This window comes from Sabethes cyaneus, chromosome 3 (genome assembly GCF_943734655.1).
Source record: "Sabethes cyaneus chromosome 3, idSabCyanKW18_F2, whole genome shotgun sequence".
NCBI lineage: Eukaryota > Metazoa > Arthropoda > Insecta > Diptera > Culicidae > Sabethes > Sabethes cyaneus.
In genome coordinates, this window is record NC_071355.1 from 173,007,289 (window position 1) to 173,024,376 (window position 17,088).

Below are 17,088 nucleotides of genomic sequence, written 5' to 3' on the forward strand. Positions count from 1 at the left end.
GTCCACTAACTCCAGCCCTCTTCTTACCTCCACGTGGCGCCTGCTGGGGAACGCAACCTTGTTTATCGTACGCAGACAGGGAAGGGGAAATAGCGGCTCTTGCCCACTACATCTAAAATGGCAGCTTCATCAGTGGGGTAGAGAAGATCTAATAGGCTAAACATTTATTGTACCCGAAAACTTAGCAAATTACAGAAAATCTGTATCAGAAATCTATCAGAATTGATTTGTATTATTGGTGACCTTTAGCTCAGAATTGATCTGTATTAATGGTGACCTCTAGCTTGGAAATAGGAACATGAACTCTACTCTGGCATACTTGGCTTTACTCTGGCATACGTGGTGAAAATACTACTCGAGACAGAGAGAAGTTGGATTTCGGATGAGCCCAGGAGCACATGTGGCCCTGAAGAAATGCAAACCGATAAACGAAATAATAACACAGGCCTGCAAAAAAATTTTTTTTCGGCTGCATGAGATATTTTAGATGAATTATGTTTTTTTGGGTGCTGAATCCAAAACCGATTTCCGTTTTTCTCCAGCACGTACAGATTTTTTGCAAATTATGCTTCTTGTATGGAAAAGTCACAAATTATATGGAAAAATTATTATCACGGATTCATAATTAAAAACCTAAATAAGATCTTTTTTTATTATTTTAGTAAATTTTTACCTAATAAATACAGGAAAAATACTGGTAGACTGAAATTTTTAACTTTACTATTTTTTTAACACAGGGTTAATGTACTCAGGTACGCTCACTTACGCAAACTATGCCTCTGCTATGCCTCACAGAAGCAAAATCTGGAAAAAACATTTAAGAAGCATTTGTGGAGCTAAATGTAGTCTACAATTTCGCTGAATAGAGTAGTGCATATTTTTTTCCATTTATAATAAAGACGGTCTTTAAACCTTGTTATATAAACAGAAGGTTAGTTCGCACTAATGATAAGGTTGCAACACTTTTATACTGCGTGAATACAAAAAATGATGGAGTACTCAATTCAGAAAGATTATAGATTGCATTCAGCTCTATAAATGTTTCATACATGACTTTTATCGAATTTGCTTCTATAAGATAATACAGTCGACTGAGCGCAAGTTGGTGTATTTGAGCGCACCAAATCTGCTTTAAAATAATATTCTCCATAGTTTCTCCATATTACATGGTTTTCTTCCAAAACATGGAAGGATTTACATTAATAGATACAATTTTGATGCAAAAATAACTTTTTAATGTAAATTACATCCGAAATATTTATGCTGCTTTATGTCTAAAAACAAATTTCTAGATTATTCAACAAGTATTGCATGAAAACGTGACGTGATGGACAATTTTTACTATTTTTTCTGAATTCAGTAGACAAAAATCTATGAGAATCAGTTTAAAAATTCAAAGCAATTTTTTTGATGCAGACCTGTGAATCGTGGCCTGATTTAGAACACGGGTTTGTTCTATACGCCAACAGATTCTACCAACTCGCAGGAAAAAGAGATTTTCTACAGCCAGCTTAATAATCCCGAAGGAAAACATTCAAATCCACTTGGGCGAATTCAACGCAAAAATTGGCTTAAACAAGGCGGACCTTGAATGCGTCATGGGACGCCACGGCCTGAGCGAAAACGGGGAGCTGTATATAGAGTTTTGTGGTATTAACAAAGAGAAATGGACCTAGATTTCACTCTTTTCTCATAGACCAGCACATAAGGTCACGTGGGTTTCCCGCGTAGGTCGAACCAAAAACCAAGTTCCAGATAAGCTAATCCATCTCATCGAGGCTCAATATGAGGCATTCACGTGCAATATGTTGCACAATGGCGTCTGCTGGTGTGCTGTGCTGCATATTATGACCGCTGCTGTTTCTCATCGTTATGGATGAGATACTAGCTGGAACAATAATTATCTTGAAGGTCTCTAACACTGAAGCAGTTAAACAACCTCGATCTGGCCGACGACATCGCACAACGCCGATGATATCCAGAGCAAGTAGGACAACTTCTCCGAAAGCTCCCAGTCAGCAGGTCTCACAGAACGCTAACAATAATTCCACCAAATCCACTGTAGCTGGACAACAGATTGAGCAGGTGGCCTTTCAATATCTTGGTAGCTAGACCACACCCGATGGTGGTATTAGGACTGATATAGCCACACGGATCAGGAAGGCCAGGAGTGCCTTTACAGGTCTACGAACCGTCTGGTGCTCAAACCAGATCACTCTACATACGAAAAACCGCATTTTCGACTCAAACATTAAATCCGTATGTCTACGAAATGCAGTGCGTCTCAGCGGAAACAACGCTAAAACTGCAGGTATTTATTAATCGCTGAGCGCGATATACCACACATTGCTGTTGGCCTGGTAACTGGATATTCGACCATCGCTATCACCATTCGCCATTGTTGCCCAAGTAACATTTTTCCTGTATAATAGCTTATTAAACTATTGTGCAGCTAATTTCCGCGAAACAACTGCTTATCAAGCAAGAAAGAAAAAAAAGCTATTATACAACAAAATTGTTACTTGACCGATGTCATCAATGGCCGATAGTAATATAAACTCGAGAACATTGGTGGAAGTAGATTGGGCATACCTTGAGAAAAGAAGTGAAGGAGATATGCAGAGAAGCACTCGACAGGAATTCAGAACAGGCAGTTTCTTAGGCTTATGGCAACGCAGCTTAGCCAACGACTGCCTGCCTTGGCTGGTGACGAAAACCTGTCCTGGCGACAGTTAAAAGACGACGTCGATGACGACAGATGACCGTCGACAGTAGAGATCTTTGATTCCCTTTGTTCTGCCTGATCGGATGTTACGGACCAATAAGTAAGTAAGTTTCCTGGATGCCATATGATAGTTCAATTAACATATCTGACGTATCACAGGACAGCAACCATGGACCATTTCCTTCTTGTTGTTCACAATATCAGCCATCAGACCGAACTCTGATTGTATAGAACCCTAATAACTGGTAGACACATATCTAAAGATTGATCGTTTAAGCAATATTATACTTAACGTCAGTTTTTCCAAGACTTTCGACAAAGCGATCATAAGTTCTTCTGTTGTATTGCGTCAATCGCTTTCTTGATCTCAGGTTCGTTTTGAATAGCACACTAACTTTTTACTTTTCCTACAAAAATATATTTTCCAGAACGAAAATCACCAGGGAGTTCCATGATCTTTACTGGGTTCTGTAGGATAAGAATGTTAAATGTTGAGATGAATCAAATATTAAATGAATAAAAATAAAATTCTAAGTTAAATAATATTATACGTGAAAAAAAAAGAAAATGATACATATTTCTCAAGTTGATGTCCGAAGTCCGCCAATTTGCATTAGACAGAGTACATATTCGCCCCGCCCCTTCTACTAGTACGTAAGAGTCATTTGCTATAAATAGGCGTGCGCGCCGCAAGAGAGCTCATTCGAATGTCGGACGCTGAGAAGTACACATCGGGAGCGGTAAGCAGTTCAGCCAAGTAGAACATCAGCAGCAACTCTTGGGCCTTCAAGTAGCCCAATCGAGACGAAGGACGTCACCCGATCGACGAGTAAGCGAGCCATCTTGGTGAGCCCTCTGTCCTACATCGGCAACGATTAGCAGCACCTCTTGGGCCTTCAAGTAGCCCAATCGAGACGAAGGACGTCACCCGATCGACGAGTAAGCGAGCCATTCTTGGTGAGCCCTCTGTCCTACATCGGCAACGATTAGCAGCAACTCTTGGGCCTCCAAATAGCCCAATCGAGACGAAGGACGTCACCCGATCGACGAGTAAGCGAGCCATTCTTGGTGAGCCCTCTGTCCTACATCGGCAACGATTAGCAGCATCCGATTGACGAGTAAGCGAGCCATTCTTGGTGAGCCCTCTGTCTTATATCGGCAACGATACTAGTTAGTAACACGCGCAGAGATGCTGCCCGGTTACGGAAATTACGACAATGGCGCCGTCGGTGGCAACACCGGACCTGATTATACTGAGAAAAGGTAAATTTTCAATTTCGATATCAAGTTGAGACGTGAATTGAGATTTCATTTAGTGTAATGAAATATATTCCAATTGGAAAGGTGGAATATAGTTGTTAGTTCTTCATGGAAGAATGAATAAGTATTGTATATATTCCAATAGGAAAGGTGGAATATAACGAATCCCGATGGAAATGGCGGGAGTCGAAAACTAAAAATTAATGAAAGTTATGATTGAAAAGGCATAGTTTCCTAGTTACAATGAAATCTCAAATCCCGATGGAAATGGCGGGATTTTGAATCGAAAAATAAAAATTAATGAAAACTATGATTGAAAAGGCATAGTTTTCTAGTTACAATGAAATCTCAAATTACTTTAATTACATGTGATGTGACTCTGAAATGCGTGAGTTAAAAAAAACACTTATACCTTTTATGTTTACAGACATTCAAAGGAAAAGCGTACGAAGAAGCTAAAGGAGGAACTAGCTAAAATGAAGGCAGAATTGGAAAAGACCCGTTTGGAACAGGAACAACTTAGCCGTGTGTTGGCTGGGATGACGCAAAATGCAGATTTTTGTGAAGCACGATCCAGCACAATACGCGATGAGCAGAACAGCGGAAACGAAACGCTCCTTATGACAATGAACAACATGTCATTAGGTAGCTTGAACATTCCAGAATGTTCGCCAGCGACCGGAGATACGGAAATCAACAAGAGAGCCTATGATCACTGGAAAAACGTGTTTAATGCATCATTAAATCTTATTCAAGCGGCCGATGAATCGACCAGATTCGATTTATTCCGCATCAAAGCAGGCCCGTTGCTTCTTGAGCTACTTGATGGCACCACATCGCAAGCTGATATGGTTGATGAGCAAATGTATCCCTATTCAAATGCAATTGCTCGACTAGACGCTTATTTTGCGTCAAGAGCGTATATTTTATCCCAGCGTAGTAAGCTATCGAATATGGTGCAAAGGAACGGTGAACTCAATATTGACTATGTGAGAAGAGTTGCTGCCGCATCGAAGCTTTGTAACTACAAGGCGGATGAGATGTTCGAAGCCATTTCAAGAACCGTAACCAGAGGTTCCTCAGATAGCCGAGTGAGAACTGTATCTTACCGGGTTCTAACTGATGGAGGGACACTCAACGAGTTAATTGATCAAGTGCGCATCCGAGAAGTGGAACTGGATAATGAAGATGATTATCGCAGACTCCATCAACAGAGAGCAGCAACGGTAGCGCTAGTTTCACATCAGTCGAACAATTATGGACAACCTCGCCGTAGTCATTATGGATCTTCACGGGGATTAGCAGGTAACCGTGCTAGAGGAGCGGTTACTCGTGGTACATCGAGAAACCCAAGATTTGCCCGATCGTGCTGGAGATGCCTGAGCACGTATCACTCTTCAGATGATTGTTTTCACCGTGAGAAAGTCTGCCACAGCTGCAATCGCCGGGGACACATTGAACGAGCGTGTTCATCTCAAATAAAAGGTGAATCTCGTAAACGTCGTTGGACAGGAGAAGACACAGAGCCTCCAAGCAAAATCGCAGCAGTGGAGAAAACAGAAGAAAATTTAGAACAAAGTGAGGTAATACAAAGTGATGAATAATTATTTTTTGTGATTTATTATTACTATGATAATATGATAATAAAAAGTAAAAATGAAGCAAACTGTTTTAATTGAATGAAGCAATTATTCCAGGTACTTCAATCCTCGCCATTATGTAAAGATGATATTGGAAACGTCGATTCGGTGACGACGAATGACGCAAAGGCTTACGTTACAGGGTTCGTTGCTGGCGTAAAAGTTGTATTTTTTGTAGACTCTGGAGCACAGGTTAATACTATTACTCCAGAATCGTTCAACGCTATGCTTCGAGACGAAAAGGCAAGACAAAATTTGCACGAGTTGAGTTACGAGTCCGATAAGATTTTGCGTGCATATGCAACAGCCGGAAACATCAACGTGATAGCAACTTTTTCAGCAGAACTTTTTGTTTCTGAAGATAGGTCAGTTACAGTAGAAAAGTTCTATGTGGTAGATGGTTCTAAAGCGCTTCTTGGCTTCAACACTGCAACCAGATATAGTTTACTTGAAGTGGGGCTTGAAGTTTCGATTACCGGCGCTGACGGGACCGATCCTGACTGGAGATGTGAATTTGTTTCTGTGCAGAGCGTTCAGCGTTTCGAGGAGTTTCCAAAATTTAACGTACCGGCGGTTATACTGAGCTATGATAACTCTTTACCCCCTTCAAGGAACGTTTATACGCACATCCCTCCAGCTTTCAAAGAGCTGACAAGACAGAAACTTGATGAATTAAAAGCAACAGGTATTATTGAGAAGGTGACTATGGATATGGATAAAAGTTTTTGTTCATCGCTATTAGTTATTCCAAAAGGGAAAACTGATATTCGTCTAGTGGTCGACTTGCGTGGACCTAATAAGTGCATACATAGAACTCCTTTCAAAATGCCAACTTTTCAATCCATTCTGATGGAATTGCATGGCGCTGCATACTTCTCCACGATAGACCTAACCAGTGCATTTTTCCACATAGTGCTAGATGAAAAATCGAGACATCTTACGAATTTTTTCGCTGGAGATGGACTTTATAGATGTTGCCGGTTGCCATTTGGTTTAACAAACGCCCCTGACATATTTCAGGAGGTCATGCAAACAGTAGTACTCTCGGGATGTGATGGAACCGTCAATTATCTGGATGATATCTTAGTATATGGGCGAACAAGAGAAGAGCATGATCATAACTTACAAAACGTCATGAAAAGGCTCGAAGAACACAACGTACGAATAAATTATGACAAATGCAGTTTCGCGCAGCAACAAACAAAATTTTTGGGTTTTACATTATCAACTAAAGGATGGCAAGTAGATGACGAAAAAATTGGAGCGATAAAGAACTTTCGCAAACCAGAAATACAAGGAGAAGTAAAGAGTTTTCTTGGTTTGATCACGTTTATAGAACGATTCGTTCCTCAGCGTGCGGATAAAACTCGCTATTTGAGAGAATTGGCTAATTCAAAAGAATTCTATTGGAATCCTGACCTAGAAGACGAGTTCAATAACCTGAAGAATGATGCAGGGAGATTCATCAAGACTCTGGGTTATTTCAACCGAGACGATAAAACAGACTTATTCGTAGATGCCTCACCTTACGGGTTAGGAGCGATCCTCGTTCAATATGACCATACGTCGAAACCTCGGATTATATCATGTGCATCAAAAGCTTTAACACTTGCGGAGAAGAAATATCCTCAAACTCAAAAGGAAGCACTGGCAATGGTTTGGGGTGTTGAACGCTTTTCGGTGTATCTTTTAAACTTTAACTTTACAATCCGGACGGACGCCGAATCGAATGCTTTTATTTTCGGCGGCTTACACCGAATTGGTAAAAGAGCGGTATCGAGAGCTGAGGCTTGGGCGTTGCGGTTGCAGCCATATTGCTTCAACGTTGCTACCATTTCAGGAGAAGCTAATGTCGCTGATGCCTTATCTCGGTTAGTGAAGGAATCTCAATCCCCTATGCCGTTCGATGACGCTGAAGAAAAACATTTATTGTATTTGCTGGACACTGGTACAATGGAAATCACGTGGGATGATATCGAGATAGAGGCTGAGAAGGATACTGAGCTGATATTAGTGAGATCAGCAATTAAGAGTGGCAAATGGGATAAATCTTTGAGGAGATTCGAATCAGAATCAAAGAATCTGAGAATATTTGGAGCATTAATCTTCGCTAGAGACCGAGTTATTCTGCCCTACGCTCTTCGAGAAAGAGCACTTAGTTCAGCACACCAAGGACATATGGGCATAGGTTCCATGAAGAAAATCCTAAGAAACTATTTCTGGTGGCCAGGAATGGCCAAACAAGTTGAAAATTTTGTAGAAGGCTGTGAGACTTGTTTCAGATTATCGAGAAGAAACCCACCCATTCCATTAACAAATCGTGAATTACCGGAAGGACCGTGGGAAATTTTACAAGTGGATTTTTTTTCGTTCAAAGGTTTCGGATCGGGAGAATTCTTGGTTATAGTAGATACCTACTCTAGGTATCTACATGTAATTGAGATGAAGAACATAGATGCGGATTGTGTTAATGCAGCGTTAGGAAGAATTTTCGAAGTTTGGGGTTATCCGCTCATAATTCACAGTGACAATGGTCCGCCATTCCAAAGTGAAAATTTTGTCAAAACCTGGGAAAACCGTGGTGTAAAAATTAGAAAATCGATCCCATTAAGTGCTCAATCCAACGGTGCGGTAGAACGGCAAAATAAAGGGTTGAAAGAAGCTTTTGCTGCCGCGAAACTTGACAATATTAACTGGAAACTAGCATTGGAAAAATACTTGCATATGCACAACAGAGTTCGACCACTATCACGTCTCGGAATCACGCCGTTTGAGTTACTCGTCGGATGGAGATACAGAGGAACCTTTCCATGTTTATGGGAAAAGTATTCTCCTGAACCAGTAGATCGTACGGATATACGTGAAAAGGATGCTGCCTCGAAGCTAGATAGCAAAAAGTATGCAGATGCAGTTAGAGGAGCGAAATGTTCGGATATTGCAGTAGGAGATAAGATACTGATGGCACAAAGCTCGAAACAAAAAGGAGATCCTACATTCACCGAAGACCGTTATACCGTTCTGGCAAGGGACGGTGCGAAAGTTATTGTTCAGAGTAGCCGAGGCGTGCAGTACAGTAGAAACGTACAGGATGTAAAAAAAGTTCCCGCTGTGATGCAAGAAGAAAACAATCCAGAATCAAATGAAAGTCGCGAAACAATGTCTGAATTACAGTTTCCTGATATAACAGAAAACATGCACGAGGCAAATGATAGACCCAAGCGTTTATTAAGAAAACCTTCTAGATTTAACGATATGGTTTTGTATAGTATTTTTGATTAGAGAGTACACAAGGATAGTATTGTAGGATAAGAATGTTAAATGTTGAGATGAATCAAATATTAAATGAATAAAAATAAAATTCTAAGTTAAATAATATTATACGTGAAAAAAAAAGAAAATGATACATATTTCTCAAGTTGATGTCCGAAGTCCGCCAATTTGCATTAGACAGAGTACATATTCGCCCCGCCCCTTCTACTAGTACGTAAGAGTCATTTGCTATAAATAGGCGTGCGCGCCGCAAGAGAGCTCATTCGAATGTCGGACGCTGAGAAGTACACATCGGGAGCGGTAAGCAGTTCAGCCAAGTAGAACATCAGCAGCAACTCTTGGGCCTTCAAGTAGCCCAATCGAGACGAAGGACGTCACCCGATCGACGAGTAAGCGAGCCATCTTGGTGAGCCCTCTGTCCTACATCGGCAACGATTAGCAGCACCTCTTGGGCCTTCAAGTAGCCCAATCGAGACGAAGGACGTCACCCGATCGACGAGTAAGCGAGCCATTCTTGGTGAGCCCTCTGTCCTACATCGGCAACGATTAGCAGCAACTCTTGGGCCTCCAAATAGCCCAATCGAGACGAAGGACGTCACCCGATCGACGAGTAAGCGAGCCATTCTTGGTGAGCCCTCTGTCCTACATCGGCAACGATTAGCAGCATCCGATTGACGAGTAAGCGAGCCATTCTTGGTGAGCCCTCTGTCTTATATCGGCAACGATACTAGTTAGTAACACGCGCAGAGATGCTGCCCGGTTACGGAAATTACGACAGGTTCGGTTTGCTGCCCTTATCTGGTGTCGTTATCAAAATTGGCTACCAAAGATCAAATCAGTTCAGGAAATATACTAATAATTTAGATTAAAATGTGCAAAATGTGTTAATCTAAAGATTAATATGTACTGAAAGTACATTCAAAAATAAAGCTGTTAAAACATTGGTCACTTTCAACTGCCTGTACAAGGTGATTAGCAGACTTTCTGTAGCCACATATTTCAAACAAACAGTACATATGGAATACATACAATACATTAACATACATTTTCAACTATCGATTTTCGAAAAGCTTCGTCATCGATGTTCCAAAATGAAAACAAAAATGATATCAGGAGAAACCTAATTAAGTTTATTAGTTTCTTTTGATAGCCAATTCGAAGACGGAATGAACACCGCCTGCAGCGATAGACAATTATAGTACACAATTACCAACTAATACTTTGCAGGGCAAGGGTTTACTTCCACTTGTTGTTTTCGTAGTCCCACTTGGATGAAAGTCCATCGATGTTGCCAACACCAAGGTCAAGCATACGCTTGAGCTGAGCTTTCTGGTGCTCTTCATCGAAAGTAATCGGGAGATCGTCGTAAACAAACGCCTTCATCATCAGCATGGTAGCAATGCTCATCGAAATGGCAATCAGACCAAACCCGAGACACATCTTCCACTCTCCTGTTGGATACTTCATCTCAGAAAAGGTCTGACAGAAGGATGCACGGTACAGTGCTTTCTTCTCCTGGATAGACAGCTTCTTCCAGTCTCCCTTCTCCTTTTCACGCAGAGCCTGCATAGTAAATAGATGGTGTATTTTAAAATTTACACTTAAATTCACAACCATCTCGAGTAATCCTCGCGAAGCTTTATCGCAGAACACTTACCAACACATCGGGCGTTGGCTCCTTGAAGCGGATTGGTGGCATTGGGTAATCCACACGATCAGCGTACACTGGTAATCCGTTCCAGCCGTAACCGACAATTTCACGTTTGCCGATTTTCTGTACGATCAAATCGTGATTATGTCGGACGCCAACCTTGGTGCGGAGGGCATTCCGCAGGATGACCTGCGCGAGGTTTACATTAGCCATTCCGATTTATTCTAACGCTGTAATGAATATAGAAAAAAACAAAATAAACTTTAGCGTATAATACCTAGAATAGCTTACTGGGCGTATCTGATTACAAAAAAAACTTTGTCATGAAATTCATAGGTTTCGATTAAACGTCAACAGATTACAGCACTCATTAAGCACATAGATTGAAAATTATTATGTAACCTGCAAAGTAAGTTTCTCGCAATTAGACTAAACATAACACAATACGACAATTAAATAACAGTATAAGAAATTCTTTAAATTGAATCATAATCTACGAGTAAAATTATCAAGATTTAGTCACATTTTTCCAAAAAACTGATTTCCAAAAAAATAACCCTAATATAACAAAATGTGATATGGTTTTCATTTTCATGATTAAAAATCATAGACTCCAGCTAATCAAAACATACGCACCCCCTAAATGATTTTTTGAATATTTTTATATGCAAAAACACTAAATAATTCCCTTTTATTAGAAATAATTAAAGAATCGGCACTTACCTGAGCTAAACTTGACAGAATCGAAACTGAAGAAAATAGACCAGCTGCTTACAGGGTTGCCAGATGCCAGTACAAATCTAATGAAATCAAGCAATGTACAAAATGTTTCTCGTTTCATGCGATATTTACAAAAATAACTTGTTTTAATCTACTTAGAGCTTCAAGCAACTGGTTATTGCAGAAAAAATGTATGCAAATCATTTGCATGTCAGCGTTAACAAAGATTCGAAACATAAACACATTGGTTCATGTTGTTTTGGACACCAAATAATTTTTTAATATTTAATTTTAATTTTAAAAATTTAAAAATTTTTTGAAGCTATCTTGCCAAAATATAATTATCTGCTCCTTACCTAATTGAATCCTTCAAATTAAAAGTTTCCAATGCGTTTTGTGACCAATAGAACATTGCGCAAAAGTTTACACATATTTTACACATTTTACAGAAAATCGTAATCTACTGATAAATCCGATAAATCTGGTATCCCTGGGTTGATCGAGGTGACAGACAGGGTTGCCATATGGTTGCCAATCTGCAGATTAGTTTGTATTTAACAGCAAGAAATATTTAACACCCTAATAAATAAATATTTCTTCTTCTTGATACATTGATACATTATATATTACATCACATTACAGATACATTGAGCTAATACGATGTTTAAGTCGGATAAATTGCCAAGAAATCATCAAAACAATCAGTACCAATTGAGCTTGCTGACATTTACTTTACGCATACATCGACGCACGATTTGTTGTTGCTGGTGGTGGTTTTCCTCCATTTACACCCCAATAAACAACACATATGGTGCAGTGGAAAACGTTCAGTTTTTATAGCTTAGCAATCTTAAGAGCGAAATAAAAACTTTACCCAGCTCAGGTCAATTAGCAGTCAATATTATTCGACCTGCTGTCAAAGCGTTAATAAATTAACCAACAGTACATCTCGGCGACGATAAAACTGAGAGGGTAAGAAAGTGCATAGCATCCTTTTACGCTTCTTACGCATATAACATAAAAAGAAAACATCTACTTTGTTCGAGCGCTTACTAAAACACATTTATTCGATGCCAAAGTTAGAGTGGGCGTCACACAAAAGATCTCCCATCCAAGACTAGGTTTGTTGCGGGCTAGATGAGACGCTGGTTTCACGAAAAGTGTATGGGAATCTTGATGGAAATGATATTTGTGACATTGACGTGATAAATATCCAGCCTTAAAAATTTCAGTTTTGTGGTCGCGAATTTCAATGTCGAAAAATTAAATTTCAAAAATTCTGGCAGCTATGGTTTCAGCAAAAAAGCAAGAATTCCAGTGGATTTTTCAAGAAACTTTCGATGATAGCGCCCTTTATCTCAAGAACGGCCAATATTGGCAACATGCGCAATGGTTTGGAACTTCGCTATTCTCATGAATTATACCGTTGCATGAAATTACACAAATTTGAGTTTATTGTACTCATAACCGTGATGGGTTACATCTAGAAATACTCAGAGTAGAAATACTCAGAGGTACGCGGAAGCAGCCATCTTGGGAGCCAATCGAGCAGCGAGAATTGTCAAAAGAGAGCCGATCGAACACGCATACTGTTTGCTTAAATGTTTGATTAACAAGTACTGAAATAGTTATGAAATGTACTTAAGCTATTGTCACATACCTTGAATATTATACTCGGACACAGTGTGTAGAAAGCTTTGCAATTCATTTTACACTGATTAAGTTGAAAGATATATCGCTCTATTGTGCAAAATTCTGGCTTTAGTTTTCAAAAGGTCGCATAATCAACCCTTTTGCATGCATTATGCGACCTTCTGAAAACTAAAGCCAGAATTGATGTAAATATAACTGAAGCGGATCATGTTGAAAACAATCAAGTCACACTGCTACAGCATATAGACCAAATCATCATACCGTCAATTGACAGATAGTGGCGCCCTTGTTTACATTTTGGAAAACTTTCTTTTTTGGTTATAGGGAATGTAGCGTGTATTTTAACATTTTACAGGCATAATGGCTTTTAAATTTAGTCCCAATGCTGTTTAAACTCGACTTAAACAACAAACTTGCCGTTTAAACAGCTGAAACTTTTTTGGATTCTACGGTCTGTTTGTAAACAAGGGCGCCAGTATCTGCCAGATGACGTCACCTTGATTTGGTCTATAGACCAAATCAAGATGACGTCATCTGGCAGATACTGGCGCCCTTGTTTACAAACAGACTGCAGAATCCAAAAAAGTTTCAACTGTTTAAACAGCAAGTTTGTTGTTTAAACCGAGTTTAAACAGCATTAGGACTAAATCTAAAAGCCATTATGCCTGTAAAATGTTAAAAAACACGCTACATTCGCTATAAACGGAAAGGAAAGTTTTCTAAAATGTAAACAAGGGCGCCAGTATCTGTCAATTGACGGTATGATGATTTGGTCTATTGCTCCGTAGTAAGTAGCAAGTAGCAAGTGTTGGCAGTTTTTGTACACTGATGCTAAATCGTTGGCTTTAGTTTCCGCGTATCTCTTACTGTGAGTATTCGCGTTGACGAACGTAAGCTACACCTACACGTACAGAGACGGGCATTTCTATAAATGTGCAAGAGATCGTTTAATGCCGTCAACGCGAATTCGCGTTGACGAACGTAAGCTACTGCCACCTCCAAAAGTTTACTGTAGGGGTGAAGCGAAATAGGAATTTCTTAAAGTGCGCAAGAGATCGAAACATTTTGGCAGATTTTCACCCACACGTACATACGGATATTTTTATATTATTTTTATGAGAGTGCAAGAGATCGTTTAATGCCGTCAACGCGAATTTCTAGTTACATCTGGCTGATGGTTGTCTGCCGATGGAGTGTTTGCGTTATGTAATATGAAGTATTCCACCACGCACACATATAAAGATTTTTTGACATTAGCTGAGGCCCTCGCTGAGGATGTTTGCGGTAGGAGTAATATCAACAACATCAAATTCCAAACTCCCGGATCCCCTCCTCCACTCTTTGCTCCCCTCTCACTCCTACATAAGCGATCCTCAGCAAATGTCATTCTCGTTGGTGACGAAACCGCAAATTACTTCATAGATCATTTTGCGATGACGTCATTTTGCCGTCAAATGACACCACTTGGTGGTTTGTTTACATGTTTTTTGTCACATCCAGTGGTTTCGATTTGAAATTTCGTGAAGGATTACTGCATCAAGTGCTTTAAAATGCATGTAAGGTGCTTTCTCTTAAATAAAAACTATAATTTTTTATCATTATCTGCCGGACAAAGATAGAAAACTCAATTCAAACTTAAACACCATGTAAACAAACCACCAAGTGTTGTCAAAAAAGTGTGGTTAGGAGCTCCCGTGTAATGATCTATTTGAACGGCATCTAATGCTACACTCTTAAATGATTCTACCTGTAAATAGGTCGAATTTAGTTAAAGCTAGGTTGAAACTACTCAAAATTCGTTAATTTAATCAACAGAAAATAAAAAGCATCAAATAAGAATAAATTACTCTGCTCTGGATGATAGCTCTAGATGATGGATTCTCAATTTTAATCATTGTTTTAATTACCTATTAATTATAAAAAATCGTTACAGAGACAAATAAATTGACATCCGAAAACGAACGTGATGTCAACTTCACAATCCAGTTCTTCATACAAGTGGCTATTACGGGACTTTCTACAAATGGACATTTCCTTAATCCTCATTAAAAACAACGTAAATTCGTCAGTTTTACAACTTGTCTAATAAGTGGGTAGGTAGTTTTCGAACAGAGAAACTATGAACACCTTTTTCGTCCAAAATTATTGTCATGTATGGCTAGGCTATACGTAAAGTGACCAGATTTTTACTTGATGAATCCAGGATGGCGGAGGCATCAACGCCAGATCGAATACAGTGTCTAGGAGGATTGGGCTAGAAGTAAAATGTGTCGAAGAACAATTACTTCAAGTATTCATGTATATATTGATGTAGGAATAGGCTCAAAGGAAACAAACCCGAGCTTCCAACGGCCGATCTTTAACGGCGACGAACTAGAAGTGGTAGATGAGTCCATGTATTAGGGATCGCCTGTCACCGCAGGCAACAACACTAGTAAAGGGATCCAGTAGCTAGTGGGAAATCCGGCTTACTTTGCCCATCGCAAAACGCTAGGACCAAGAAACATATGCCACCGTACGAAGCTGATAATGTACAAAACCTTGACAAAACCCTCATTATATCGGTGGTTCTTTATGGACTTGAGGCTGTGAAGGTGCTCAGGAAGGATATACGCACCCTTGCCATGTTCGGGGTAAGGAGCTACGAACGATATTTGGCGGAGTACAAACTGAAAGCGGAGAGTGACGGAGGTGTATGAATCATGAGCTACAAGCGCTGATTAAAGAGATCACTGCTTCCTATCGTACATCTGGCGAAAAACGGCAGGCTGCTGTGGGCCGGACACGTCGTAAGGATGCCGGACGACAGTGCGATGAAAACGGTACGATGAAAACGGTAGCCTCACCGGTACCAGGAACAGAGGGGCCCAACGTGCAAGACAGCTCGGCCAGGTCGAAAGCGACTTACGATTTTTGAAACGCATGGTAAATTGGCGACGAGTAGCTTGACGAGTAGCACGACTTTATGCTGACGACGGTGACGGTGATGACGGTATAATGAATAGATAATTTGCTAAATTGGTTCTGTAGTATATAACAAATACAAATGGGATAGTTCTGGCTTTAGTTTTCAGAAGGCCGCATAATGCTTGAAAATGGGCTGATTATGCGGCCTTCTGAAAACTAAAGCCAGAATTAATGCGGGACTCTTGATAATCAAGGACAAGCCATTGTAATCAAGGTCAGCCTAGGTATATATACGTTACGGTCATCATATCTGTGAAACATACCAAGCAGTTTTTCAATATTGTGGCTTCTTTTATTGTTTATTTATTGGCTCATAAATACCTGTTTGTTCCAATATCTCTTTACAGAAGAAATAATTTGCAACCATTATAATAGCAGCTAATAGTTGTATTTTGATTTGATTTTTAATCTTACATGATTCTATTTACAGGTGCTTTATTAATGTCTATAACACAATAGTTTGAAAAATTCACATCCTAGTCGTACCGATCATTTGATATATTGAATAACCGTTGCGTTTCTATCACTGCGAATAGAAATTTCGATATTGACTAAATAGTTGATATTTGCCTTTTTGAAATATGTTTACCATATGATAAACTTCCCACGACATCAGCATCAGAAGTTCGAAAACTCTAGTTTTCATAATATTCGAAAACAAATGCCGCAAGGATGGAACCCTTTTGTTGGTGTTTATACAACTCGACAATAATATAATTGCTGTGCTCATGGAAATGTGTTAATAGTAATACAAAAAATACTTACAATATATTTCACATTTGATTACTTTGCACAACTTAGACTTTACATGCCACTGGGAAACGAACAAATAGTGTACGATTGTTTGAGCATTTGATAAATGCAGTTTCTATTCACTAGAAAATTAGAAAATGTGTAATCTTTACAAAAGGTTCTAGCTATGGTACATTTTCTGAAAAATTAGATCGGTTTTAGGCGAGACGAATGAAACTGGCTGTGCGATCTTGCGAGAATATGTCGTTTTGGTTTACTTCTGATACACGGTTTGCAATGTTTAATCGCTTACGAATTTACATATTTTGAGACTTAGACGCTACATTTAATAAATGGAACAAATGTCTTTCGGTGCTTATCCTTCTCTCATCGATAAACCTAGATTTTTTTCAATTTCACTAGATCTTTACTATCTCTCTACGCATTCACAGCAGGATGACGGTGGCCAG

General features: G+C 39.5%; 1 protein-coding gene across 1 annotated transcript; it reads right to left on the reverse strand.

Annotated features, from left to right (window-relative positions):
• Positions 1-9,993: 9,993 nt before the first annotated feature.
• Positions 9,994-11,326, reverse strand: LOC128741895 (cytochrome c oxidase subunit 4 isoform 1, mitochondrial). Its single transcript, XM_053837999.1, has 3 exons — positions 11,270-11,326; positions 10,553-10,776; positions 9,994-10,458 (listed from the first exon to the last, which is right to left on the reverse strand). Exons 2-3 carry the CDS (start codon positions 10,757-10,759, stop codon positions 10,132-10,134), a joined length of 534 nt encoding a protein of 177 aa, XP_053693974.1. The 5' UTR covers positions 10,760-10,776; positions 11,270-11,326; the 3' UTR covers positions 9,994-10,131.
• Positions 11,327-17,088: the final 5,762 nt, after the last annotated feature.

What these genes read in the sequence shown, in the direction of transcription:
- LOC128741895 (XM_053837999.1), bottom strand. Translation starts at nt 10,759, where the DNA reads ATGGCTAATGTAAACCTCGCGCAGGTCATCCTGCGGAATGCCCTCCGC. An exon ending in AGCCAACGCCCGATGTGTTG is followed by an intron (nt 10,459 to 10,552) that starts GTAAGTGTTCTG and finishes TTTACTATGCAG; the next exon opens with GCTCTGCGTGAAAAGGAGAA.